The 12,030-nt window shown below is 66.2% G+C and overlaps 3 protein-coding genes across 3 annotated transcripts; all 3 read left to right on the top strand.

Moving 5' to 3' along the window:
• Nucleotides 1-3,319: 3,319 nt before the first annotated feature.
• Nucleotides 3,320-3,469, top strand: EMIHUDRAFT_49564 (hypothetical protein; the record flags this gene model as incomplete). Its single annotated transcript, XM_005775506.1, has 1 exon — nucleotides 3,320-3,469. A coding segment is annotated over one exon (150 nt), but the record flags the coding sequence as incomplete, so codon positions are not given.
• Nucleotides 3,470-4,007: 538 nt separating this feature from the next.
• Nucleotides 4,008-5,103, top strand: EMIHUDRAFT_432184 (S-adenosylmethionine mitochondrial carrier protein). The gene has a single exon (XM_005775507.1). It carries the CDS (start codon nucleotides 4,013-4,015, stop codon nucleotides 5,063-5,065), a length of 1,053 nt encoding a protein of 350 aa, XP_005775564.1. The 5' UTR covers nucleotides 4,008-4,012; the 3' UTR covers nucleotides 5,066-5,103.
• Nucleotides 5,104-7,412: 2,309 nt separating this feature from the next.
• On the top strand, nucleotides 7,413-11,959 carry EMIHUDRAFT_95707 (hypothetical protein; the record flags this gene model as incomplete). The annotated part of the gene is made up of 11 exons (XM_005775508.1): nucleotides 7,413-8,366; nucleotides 8,438-8,509; nucleotides 8,684-9,033; nucleotides 9,179-9,218; nucleotides 9,250-9,289; nucleotides 9,321-9,416; nucleotides 9,726-9,847; nucleotides 9,955-10,168; nucleotides 10,234-10,340; nucleotides 10,417-10,579; nucleotides 10,938-11,959. The coding sequence occupies 11 exons, from the start codon at nucleotides 7,413-7,415 to the stop codon at nucleotides 11,957-11,959; spliced, it is 3,180 nt and encodes a 1,059-aa protein (XP_005775565.1).
• Nucleotides 11,960-12,030: the final 71 nt, after the last annotated feature.

Consider the following 12,030-nt stretch of genomic DNA (forward strand, 5'->3'; position numbering starts at 1 on the left):
CGCCATCTGCCGCGAGAACCTCGACACGGCAAAGGTGCTGCCGTGCGGCCACTACTTTCACTACCGCTGCCTCCGTGCCTGGCTCGAGCAGTCGCATTCGTGCCCCATCTGCCGCGCCTCCCTCGCCACGCCACCGCCGCCGCCTCCTGCCTCGCCTGCACGCGCCCCAGCCCCTCGCGCCGCCGCCGCGGGCTCGGCTGCTGGTGGAGAGGCCAACGCGGGCGCAGGCGGAGGCGGCAGCGTTGGCGGCGGCGTCGCGGAGGTCGAGGCGGCGGCGCGAGTGGGCGATGATGGCGGCGGCGGGTCGTTGGGTGGCAGGGGCGGCGGAGGCGGCGCCGCCGCCCCGGACGGCGGCGAGCCAGAGGCGGAGGAGCAGGAGGAGGAGACGTATCTCCTCTTCTCGTCCGACCTCTGGTCGTGGCCCTCGTGGCTGCCGCGGCTGCATCTCGAGGTGGTGCGCTCCAGAGGAGACTTCGAGCGGACGGCGCGGCCGGCGGCGAGCGGGGGCAACGGAAGGGCGAGAGAGCAGCCGCAACGGCAGCCGCCAACGCCGACGCCGCTGCTGCAGCGCCAGCCGCAGCAGCCGCAGCAGCCGCAGCAGCCGCAGCAGCCGCAGCAGCCGCAGCAGCCGCAGCAGCCGCAGCAGCCGCAGCAGCCGCAGCAGCCGCAGCAGCCGCAGCAGCTGCAGCAGCCGCAGCAGCCGCAGCAGCCGCAGCAGCCGCTTGAGACATTGCGTGAGATGTTTCCGCACGTCAGCGAGGGGGGGCTGCGCCGCGCGCTCCTCCGCTCCGCCTCGCTCGACGCAGCGGTCGAGCAGCTCCTCGAAGCTTGAGTCAGTGAATTAGGGGAATTTTTGAAGAATAACAGTGGACGGCTCTTACACGTATCACGTTTATAGATGATGGACAGAGCGCAAAAGTCTCTGAATAGTGTGACGCCCAGCGAGGGGCGTGCCTCTCCATGACCGAATGCGCGGGTGCGCATTCACACTTTCCAACTCCGAGATATTACGTCACGTAAAAGCAACTCGATTGCTTTTACGTGATTACGCGGCGCGCGGCTATACGCGCCGAGAGCGCGGATATATTTACGGTCGCCGAAGTGTTGTAGTCTATTCCTGAACAACTTTTGTCAGTCACCAAGGGCCGCGCGCGCCGCGCGGCTCCTCCTTACCGCCCACGCACCCGACGGTGCGTGGAGCACTACTGAAAGGGCGCACATGCAGCAGCCCTTGTATATAGAGGGTGCGGGGGGGGCGTACCAAAATCCACCAGTGCAGGGATTTCGCGCAAAAGCTTTTGACTCTGAAAAGCTCGCTATGTTGTATGTACCTTTCTGAGCGCTGTGCCTGTGGTCGCCGCAGACTGGCTCCAACTTGACGGCAGCATGGAGACGTGATGCCTTCGTGGTGTTGCCCCAGGAGAAAGCTGAAAGGTCACTGCCGCTTGCATTCCCGGAACCGGCACGCGTCGCAGAGGAGGCTCGGCAGGAGCGTTCCGATGGCGAAAGGAGAAGCACACCAGGCGGGCAACCTCCAGGCCGCGTGCATATGGAGACGGGCCGTAAAGGGAGCCTTCCCGCCCAGGCCGCGCAGGATCGCGTTGTATCTGCGCGCGGTAGCCCGTAAACCCGATGCCAATCATCCGGCCCGCTGCGCGCTGGGTGCGCTTCTGAGCTCCCTGGCCCTGGATGTGCGGTTGATAACTGCACTCCGAGTGCTCCAAGTAGCTCGTGTGCCGAGCGAGAGTACTCGCCCGAATTCCGGCGTTTTTCACATTTATTTCTCGTCCTATTTGCTATTAATTACACTATTAGTACCGTGTGTGCTCTCGAGAGCCGCATCATGGCTTAAGTCTGCGGACTCACTGCGCAGCGAACTGAACATCCCTCATTTTTCATAGGAAGAAATTTCATTGCGTCGCCGGCGCGCTGAGCGAGCGAGCTCCCCCCTCCTGCCTCCGCCATCTTGCATATCAGCGAGAGAGTGTGAGCTCTGTGTCTTGATTTGCAAACAACATACCTAAACCTCATCGAAAACAAAGCGAGTTTTACAATGAACTCCTTTCCGCCCGACATATACCTTCCGCATCATACGTCCTTCGGGGAGTCGGGGAGGAGCGACTCGCGGAGGAGACGGCGCCGCGCCCACTGACACCTGGCCTGCGCCGTGCCACGGTGTACGCTACTCCTCTTCAAGTGTGGCGCAATGAGCCACCTTCGCCGGGCTGCCAGCGGCGGGGCCCAGATGGTGAGGCCTGCGACCATCCCGGAGATGGCCAAGGCTGCTCGGTTGGAGCTCGTTGGCGTGGTCGGAGCCAAGGACCCGATAGCTCACCTCGGCGGCTGCCTCAACGCCTCAAGGCTGCTGACGCTTGCGAGCATCAATCAGGAAGGTGACGGCAACCTCGACGAGGATGACATTGAAGCGGCACAGGAGCTGATCGGGTCCACGCAGGACGAGCTCATGAACTCTGGTGTGATCGCGGCCTTGGTTCTGTCCGTGGTGTTCACGCCTGCGTACGAGGAGGCCGAAACCTTGACGACGATTCGAGACAGTTTGGAGGGGGCTGGCAGCATTGGTCTCGACGACGTGACGTCCATCATCGCCACTATGCTGAGCGTCGCCATGTCGTCCTTCACGCTTGCGGCTAGCTCGATCCTCTACATGCAGATGACCTGTTGGATGACCACGCCACGGGCCAAGCTGTGGTACGTCATCAACGCCTCCCGCGTAACCAACGCGATAGACACCTGCAAGGATGGAACCGTCTTCCTAGCATCTCTGGCAATCGCGTGCGAATGCTCGTCAACGGGCAGCGCCATCGACCTTCTGCCAGGGATCCCCGTGATTGCCCTGGTAGCCAGCATATTCTACGTGAAGCTCCACCTGGCGCGGCGCAGCCGTGACTCACTCGCCGCCGAGCTGTCGCTCGCGTTCCAAAAACTCTCGTCGTCGGGCCGTTGGGAGGAGATGCCGGTGGAGGCGCTTGCCGGAAAGTTGCGGGCGCGAGTTCAGAGGGAGGGCTCCGCCGAGTTGACCGCCTCCTCGCCTGCACCCACCACCGATGCAGCCGCCCCCGACAAAACGGAGGAAGCCGTCGAGCGAGCCAGGACTCCTCCCCCCGCCGATCTACCCGCACCCGAGCGCGCTAGTGGTGAGGTCACTGCAGAAGAAGGTGCCAGGGGCAGCGGTTGGCTCACGAAGATGCGCTGGTCGGCGCTGGTCGATCTCGCCTTCTCGGCGAAGGGCATATACGGCAGCGTTTCTGAGCCGGACCCGGCCCCAGAGGTGGCCGACCGGCGCACAATAGCGCCCCCCGAACCGGCGCTGGCGCTGACGAGTGAAGAGCCGGGGTGGGTGCCGAACAACGAGCGCCGCGGGTGCAACATATGCCAGAAGAAGTTTGGGCTGCTCCGACGAAAGCACCACTGCCGGCTGTGCGGCGAGGTGGTTTGCGGGGACTGCTCCGGCTGGCGGGTGAAGGCACGGTCGGGGTTAGCCGGGTCCTCGGAGGCGGTGCGGGCTTGCAAAACCTGTGCGACAGCGCCCGCCTGGTCACTTGCTGCAGCCACATGACACGCACACACCCGCACCGCACCGCACTCCGCACCCCCCCGCGCGCCGCCCCCCCCGCCCCGCCTGGGTTGGAAGGAGAATACTTTGAGCTCAATTCTAAAAACTCTCTCTTACACGTGCATGCACATGCACACACTTCACAGCCTTGTTATGAGAAGAAAATACGTCGTATGGCGCTATGGTCTGTGTTCACGTAAACGCACAACCCCGGGCCCCGAAATCGCACAGTGATGACAGTGACATGCAACACGGCGTCACGGGGTCCCAGGGACGTCTGTGTTCACATAAACCCCGGGCCCGAAATGTTCACAGCCTTGTTATTGAGAAGAAAATACGTCCTATGGCGCTGTGCGCTGGCCTGTGAGAGGTTGAGGTGCGAGCCCTGGAGGCCCTGGGGATGGGGGGGGACTACCTTCACATGCTTGAGTTGTGTGTATGTTGCGCTGCTCGCTCGCTCTCACGTTGCTAGCTGGCGTGTGTGGCTGCAGGCAGGTGGCCGGCGGTGTCAGAGCCCTTGAGAGCGGCCTATTGCCACGGCGACGCGCCGTGCTGGCGGCCGTCCCTCTCGTGGCAGGCGCGCCGCGTGCGCTCGCGATCGCGGCGCCACAGGCTTCGGCGGTGACAGTGGCTGCTTCAGCGGTCCCGCCGAGCGCGGCCGCCGAGTTTTGGTCCGGCCTGCTCGCCGGTGCAGTGCAGAAGACCGTTAAGGAGCTCGCGCTGCATCCTCTCGACACGGCCAAGGCTCGGCTGCAGGCGCCGGTCGCCGCCGGATGGACAGGCGGCGGCCGGCGCGCAGTGCTGGGCGAGCTCTTCAAGTCGCCGTACGACGGCCTCGCGCCGGCGCTGATATCGGGCGCGCCGGCGGCGTCGGCTTTCTTCGCCGTCAAGGATGGCGCAAAGCGGGCGGTTGCCGGTCTGCAGCTAGGCAAGGCGGAGACGACCGTCCTCGCTGTGGCGTGCGCCAACGTCGCCTACTGGGGCATCAAGAACCCGTCCGAGGTCCTCAAGGTGCGGCGACAGGCCGGCGTCGCGTCCGACACGGCGGGCGCTGCCGTCGAAATTTGGCGGGCGGAGGGCGTCGCGGGCTTCTACTCCTCCGCGGGGCCGAACTATGCGTACTCCACGCCGGTGGACGTGGTCAAGTTCTTGCTGTACGAGCAGCTCAAGGCGTCCTACGCAGCGCGGCGCGGCCGCTCGGGCCTGTCGCCCGTCGAGGCCGCTGTCGGAGGCGCCGCCGCCGCCGCGACCGCCCAGGCGCTGGCGACGCCCCTCGACGTGGCGCGCGTGCGGATCATGACGTCCGATGCGACGGGCGTCGCCGCCACGCTGCGCCGCGTGGCCGCGGAGGAGGGGGCGGGCGCGCTCTGGGCGGGAGTCGCGCCAAAGGTTGCGAGGGCGCTTGCGTCGGGCGCAATCCAGTTCAGCACCTACGAGGCGACCAAGGATTGGGCGGTGGGCTACCTCGCGCGGACCTTCCCGAGGCTGTGAGCTGTGCCAGTTTCGAAATCGTTGTATCCTGCCATTCACAATGCACATTTTCGTGAGAGGTGAGAGTTCGAGACAGCATCACACTTCACCGCACCGAGCTCCACACAATGCAGGCTACTCTCTCATCACAGGGGGGCATCAGCTCCCATCACACACACTCGACACGCGACACGCACGCGACGACGTCGACGACACCGCTCACGCCGGGCGCCGCGGGGGCCCCCCCGACACCCGGGGGCCACACCCATCACCCTAGAGCTAGAGAAAGGATAGCACACAGACAGAGCACTGACCAACTTTCTCCGCCCCTCCATTCGACAGTCTGCGCGCGCATACCACACATACACACCGCACAATAGATGAGCCTGCGACCTGTCACCGATGCCGCAGGGGCGCAGGGCCAATCTGGCCAGTGCTATGCAAAAGAGTTGCCAACGCCAGGAAGGCCATGCGTCTTCAAGGCGCAATAAGAACGTGCGCCAGGTAATGTGTGAGACGAAGGAGCCCCTCAGCGAAGTGAGGAGAGCTCGGCGATGGGCATTGCCACGTGAAGGCCGCCGACCGAGTTTCTGCCCCGCATGGGACGCCCATGGTGGTCCTGCGCCGGCACGGTGCCGTTGTCCTCGACGACGAAAATGTCGAGCTGCTCGCTCTGCGAGCAGAGACAGACGCCGATGACCCTTCGCGTGCGCAGCGAGACGACGGGCCCACCCGAGTGGCCGGACAGCATGTCGCCCTGGATGTCGATCACGCGGCATCCGAACCGCTCGTCCACTCTTTCGATGCACGCAACCGAGCCGCGCATGGTGTTTTGCACCTGGGAGGCGCTTTGCATCCCATAGCCGAGGATCACGACGTTGTCGCCGACCCGCACGTCGTCGCTAGCCTCCAAGTAGGGTAGCGGCCGGTTCAGGTCGTCGCCCTCGTCGTCGTCTGGCAATGGCCCAATCAACTTGAGCAGCGCGAGGTCGAGGTGCGGCTCATGCGCAGAGAGTGCGGTGCGCATGTGCGGTGAGGGCGAGTGCGCAAGGACCCGCGCGCGGAGCGGCCAGCTATCGTGCGTGATCGTGGCGCCAACGCCGACGTCGATAAGCGGCCCAGAGACCGCATCCCAACCGCAGTCGAGCAGGACATGTATGGACTCAAACAGGCAGGGCGAGAGTGGGGGCTACTTCTCACCTCCTTCCTGTGACCGAGCGAAGGTGCAGGTGAGTCGCGCCCAGCGCCTTGCACATGGGCAGGAGCGATTGCGCGTCGTCATCGGGCAGACCGCACACCAACGCCACAAGCTGCGGGCCCGACGCCGCGCTGAGAAAGCGGCCGATGGCGCCGCAAGTCGGCAGGTCGGGCGGGGAGAGCGTGGCCACCACAAGCGGTGCCGCGCAAGGCGCCGGCGCACCGCTGGCGGGCACAGCAGCGATCGACTCGAGCGTGGAAGGCGGTGACGAGGCGGATCCCAAAGGAGGTGAGAAGCGCAAACCCGGAGCCGATCCTGCGCCCGTGTTGGCCAAGCGCCACCACGGCGCGGTTCCACTCGGCAATGAGGAACTCTGGCGAGCCCATTTCGGCGAGACTCAGCACTGGCTTCAGGCGTGAGTCGAGGAGCGCGATATGCTGGTCCAGCCGCTCCAGACGCTGCTCCAGTTGCCAGCGTTCGTCTGTGTCAGCCCGTCTATACGGGCCGCAGCAGCAGAGGACGCAGAGGGCCTGAGGCGCATCGCGCGGCGGTCAACAGTGGTCAATGCGCTTAGCGGGCCGCGCAGATTACAATACCTGGCCGATGGAATCTACCCTCGATCGCCAGATACGGATGTCTGGCTCGCAGACACGCGCGGCGAGGTCAATGAACTTTTGGCACGACCACGTGCGCGGAAAGGTCATCGGAGCGACCGCTCGCGGGCTTTCAGTGCAGCGGATGCCCTCTGCCCGCTGGAAGGCAGTGGGGATGCCCCCTGCCTGACGCCGAGATTAGACCTGAATAGGATGGTAAAATGCAAAGGCATCAACGTTTCCGTTAGAGAAGAAAGAAAGAAAGAAAACAGAAACCCAAGGGAGGGATGGGAGGACGGTACGCCGCCACCACACAATGTTAGCCGTCGCCCACCCTCGGGCGTCTACCACTTCCTATCTCTCTCCGCAGTTTCTCAGTTAGAGAAGGCGAGGGAGGCGAGAGAACCTTTAAAAAAGAAAGTGTAGTAAAAAAAGAAAATTACGATTTGCGGTGAGCGTGCTTTGATCGCGCTCGCGTCTCCGCCGCAGAGGGAAGGGGGGCGTGCGCGGTGCCCGGCTACCTCCACGCCTCGCGACTGTCCTTTACAATTTACTCGACCGCACAATTCGCTCACGAATGGCCGCCGCTACGCTCTGGCTCACACGCATGAGCGCCGCCGATAAGATCGGCCAAATGACGCAGTTGGATATCTCCATGGTGCTCGCAGACGGCTGTCCGCTGCGCATCGACGACGCGAAGCTGCGCAGGCAGCTTCGCGTCCACCGGCTGGGGTCGCTGCTCAACTCTCCCTTCTCCGGCACCGATCCGCGATGCGGGTCGTCGGGCTGGAACGCCTCGGAGTGGCGCGCCTCTGTCGAGCACGTCCAGGCGGCCGCCGCCGACGAGGGTCTGCCTCCTCTCATCTACGGCATCGACTCGGTCCACGGCGCGTCGTACTGCCGCGGCGCAACCCTGCTGCCGCAGCAGCTCGGCCTCGCCGCGTCCTTCGACGAGTCGCTCGCCGCCGCCTCCGGCTGGCTCACCGGCAAGGACAGCCGCGCCGCGGCGACGCCGTGGATGTTTGCCCCCATCCTCGGCGTCGCGACGCACCCGCTCTGGCCGCGCGTGTACGAGACGTTTGGCGAGGACCCGCTGCTGGTCGCGAGGATGGGCGCGGCGGTGGTGGAGGGGATGCAGCGGCGCGGCGGCGAGGGCGAGATCCCGGCGCGTGCGGCGGCGTGCATGAAGCACTTTGTGGGCTACTCGGCGCCGCGGAACGGGCACGACCGCGAGGGCGCGTGGCTGTCTCGGCGCGAGCTGGAGCAGACCTACCTGCCGCCCTTCCAGGCCGCGGTGGACGCCGGCGTACAGAGCGCGATGGAGAGCTACCAGGAGGTGAACGGCGAGCCCGTGGTTGGCTCGGCGGCGCTGCTGCAGGGGCTGCTGCGCGAGCGGTTGGGCTTCGAAGGGCTGCTGGTGACGGACTGGCACGAGGTCGGTAACCTGCACGACTTCCACCGCGTGGCGCGCTCGCCGGAGGAGGCGGTGCTTCTCGCCATCGGCGGCTCGAGCTCGCTCGACATGTCGATGGTGCCCACCGACGAGTCCTTCTCTCCTCCTCGCCAGTTGACCCGCTCACACTGCGATGGCAATGACCACAGGTGCCCACCGACGAGTCCTTCTCCGTGCTGATGGAGCGGCTGCACGCGAGCGGAGCAATCGACGAGGCGCGAGTCGACCCTTAATTCACCCTTCATCAAACCCTTAATTCACCCTTAATTCGCAATCGACGAGGCGCGGCTCGACGTGTCGGCGCTGCGTGTGCTCCGTCTCAAGGAGTGGCTCGGAATGAATGAGTCGATCAACTAATCCACTAGTTAGCGAGTTGCTGCGGGCGCTGTCTCTAGGAGTGGCTCGGCCTGCTCCCGCCGCCCCCCGCCGTCCGCCCCGCCCCGTGGTCGCACAGCGAGGCGACGGTGCGGCTCGTCGAGAGCGTGGGCAGCGCCTCGGACGCCGCACTTGCCCACGAGGCTGCGCGCGCCACCGTCACGCTGCTCAAGAATGCGCCGCCGTGTGCTGGGCCCCCGCAGCAGCAGCCGCTGCCGCCACTCTCGCCAGAGCCGGCGCCGCCACCGTCGAGCCCCGGTGGCTCCAACGGCACAGGCGAGGCCGAAGGCGGCGCGGCGGTCGGTGTGGAGGAGTGCGACGCGTACCTCGGCGAGGGGGGGGGCGGGTGCGGCTGGACGGAGCGGTGGCGGTGCCCGCCTACAGACCCGGGCCAAGGCGACGTCGCTGCCGACGACGGCACCACGGGCTTCGCCTGCTGCTGCGGCGCGCGGATGGCCGCATGAGCTCGCGCGGCGTCAGGGCTGTCCCTGACCCTTCCCTGAACCGTCCTGTAGGCGCGCGGATGGCCGCATGAGCTCGCGCGGCGTCAGGGCTGTCCCTGACCCTTCCCTGAACCGTCCTGTAGGCGCGCGGATGGCCGCATGAGTTCGCGCGGCGTCAGGGCTGTCCCTGACCCTTCCCTGAACCGTCCTGTAGGCGCGCGGATGGCCGCATGGCGCACCTCGCGCGGCGTCGGCGGCGATGGCACCGACGACGACGAGAGGCTGCCGCTCCCCCCCTCCGCCCCGCTCAGTAATGATCCTCCTCCCTCATCGTATTCATCATCATCATCACCGCCGGCAGCATCGTCATCATGGTCGTTGTTGTCATTGTTGTACAGGCCGCCGCTGCTCCTCCCCCTCCGCCCCTCGGGCGAGGGAGGCTCCGTCGGCCGCGTCCTCGTGACGGGCGAGAGATAGCCGAGATATAGGCGAGATACAGGCGAGATAAAGGCGAGATATAGGCGAGATATAGCCGCGTCCTCGTGACGGGCCCTGCTGCCGCCTCTCGCTGGGCACCCTCTCCGCGCCAGCCTCTCTTCACGCCTGCGGCTGTGAACAGGCCCCGCTGCCGACTCGCTGGGCCGCCTCTCTGGCGGCTGGACGGCGCACTGGCAAGGAACGCTCGCCGACGACGAGATCCGGGGCAGCCGGCCGGGCGCGGCCACGCCGACGCTGCTCGAGGTCAAATCTCCCATATCTCCTCATACCTCCCCTCCTTGGCCTCTCCCCACTGCCAACTCCCTCCTCGCCGCCTCTTCCCCACCGCTGCCTCCCCCCCGTCCTCCCAGGCTCTGCGCGCTGTCGACGGCTGGGAGGTGGACCACCTCCCCGGCTGCTCGCTCCCCGGCACCGCCTTTGCCGTTCGGTCGTCGTGCGCGCAGACCAACTCGTCGGCCGAGCTAATCGCTGCTGCGGCGGCCGCCGACGTCGTGGTCGCTTGCTTGGGCGAGGACCCGCACACAGAGAAGCCAGGCGACCTGGACGACCTCTCGCTCGACGCCGGTCAGCTCGACCTCGTGCGCGCCCTGAATCAACCCTTAATTTACCCTTAATTCGCCCTTCATTAGGTCAGATCGACCTCGTGCGCGTCCTCGCCTCCGCCGGCAAACCCATCGCGCTCGTGCTGGTCACCGGCCGGCCGCGCCTCTTGCACGGCGTCGAGGCGCTGCCGCAGGTCAAGAGAGAGCGGAGAGCGAGAGGTGTGTGGGATGAGATCTTTGATCGAGAGAGGCGTCGAGGCGCTGCCGCAGGTCAACGCGGTCCTCCAGTCCTTCCTGCCGGGCCCGCACGGCGGCGCCGCGCTCGCCGACGCGCTGGTTGGCCGCTTCGAGCCGTCAGGCCGGCTTCCAATCTCGTGGCCAACCGCCGCCTCCTCTCTCCTCTACCCGCACTGGCACCCCACCCCACGCAGCGGTGGCCGGCGCGCTGTGAACGGCGTCTCGTCACGCGGCCCCGCCGTGGGCGCAGGCACGCCGTCACGCAGCAGTGCGACGGCTCGCGCACTTGTGGCGTCGCGTGGCCCTTTGGGCACGGCCTCTCTCGCCCTAGAAGCGGAAGATCTCCCCATATCTCCCCATATCTCGCGCCCTAGAAGCGGAACACGCATTCCCGTCTTCCAGCGAGAGGACACGGACTCCGCCGTATTCGGCCGTCTTCCGCTGCATTCACTGTGTCCGCAGCCCCCTCGTATCCACGCGGTCCTCTGAAGACGCTGCACAGGACCCGGCTCCCTCTCTTCCCGCCCCCTGAGGTTGGTGTCTTCGGCTCGTAGGCCTCTCCTACTCGCGGCTGCAGTACGGCCCCCTCCTCCTCTCCTCGGGCGCCCTCCCGCGAACCGGCGCGGTCAACGCGTCGGTGGCTGTCTCGAACCCTTCCTCACTCGCGCTCAACCACACGGTGCTTCTCTTTGCCGCCGCCGACTTCCGGCGGGTCGTGCCGGAGGCGCAGCAGCTCAAGGCTTTCCGCCGCGTGCTGCTGCCGGCAGGCTCGAGCGTCGAGGTCTCCTTCACGCTGCGCGCGGACGACTTTCGGTACTGGGGCCTCGAGGAGCGGTGGGTGGTCGAGAGCGGAGACGTCTCGCTTTGGTGCGACCCGCTGCTACGACCAAAGGGGCCTCTGGCCGCCCTCGGCGCGGTGACCCGGCGGCGCGCGTCCGAGGGCGGCGGGATGGCGGCGGCGCGTGCTCGACTATACGTCGAGGGCGACTGCCGCGGGGCGGGCTGCGGGGCGGAGGGGTGGTGGGAGCGCGACGCGTCGGGCGAGAGGTATGAGATCGGCAAGTACATCGCTCACGTGCCCGGCCCTTCCCCCGCGGGCGTGATCGCGACCACTTTCCTCGCGGGCTGGCTGGTGGGTCTGATTTGCGCCGGCGGCGCGTGGCGTCGAGGCCAGGCGAGCGGACGCGGCCTCGGCGAGGTGGGTAAGGGCGTTGGCGGCAGCTCCAGCTCCTTGGTGAACACCTCCTGGTCGACGACGCTCACGCAGCGAGGCGGGGAGTTTGGGAGCCAGGCTTGCATGCTGGGGGCGGGCTTCAAGCAGAGCCACAGCATCGGCAGCTCGATGGGCAGCGCGATGGACGCGGCGTTCCGCCGGACGTGTTCGAGCGGCATCGCACTAGGCGCGTTGGCGCAGTCGGGCAGCGGCGCCTCGCTGTCAAGCGTTGCCGAATACGGGCGCCCAGCCTCTATTTCGGGTCTCCGCACCGAGTCCAATCTCAACAATCGCGGCGACGATCATGAGGCCGAGTTGCATTGTCCGCCCGAACTCCGAATAGACGAAGACAAGTGTTTGTGAGACTCTCTCAAGGGGGCTTCCCATCCTCCGTGCGGGGGCCCGTACACATCTTTATGTACGGGGTGTGGACC

This window comes from Emiliania huxleyi (assembly GCF_000372725.1).
Source record: "Emiliania huxleyi CCMP1516 unplaced genomic scaffold EMIHUscaffold_3, whole genome shotgun sequence".
NCBI classification, from domain to species: Eukaryota; Haptophyta; order Isochrysidales; family Noelaerhabdaceae; genus Emiliania; species Emiliania huxleyi.

Coding starts and splice junctions, on each gene's coding strand:
- EMIHUDRAFT_432184 (XM_005775507.1), top strand. CDS start 4,013: ATGTTGCGCTGCTCGCTCGCTCTCACGTTGCTAGCTGGCGTGTGTGGC.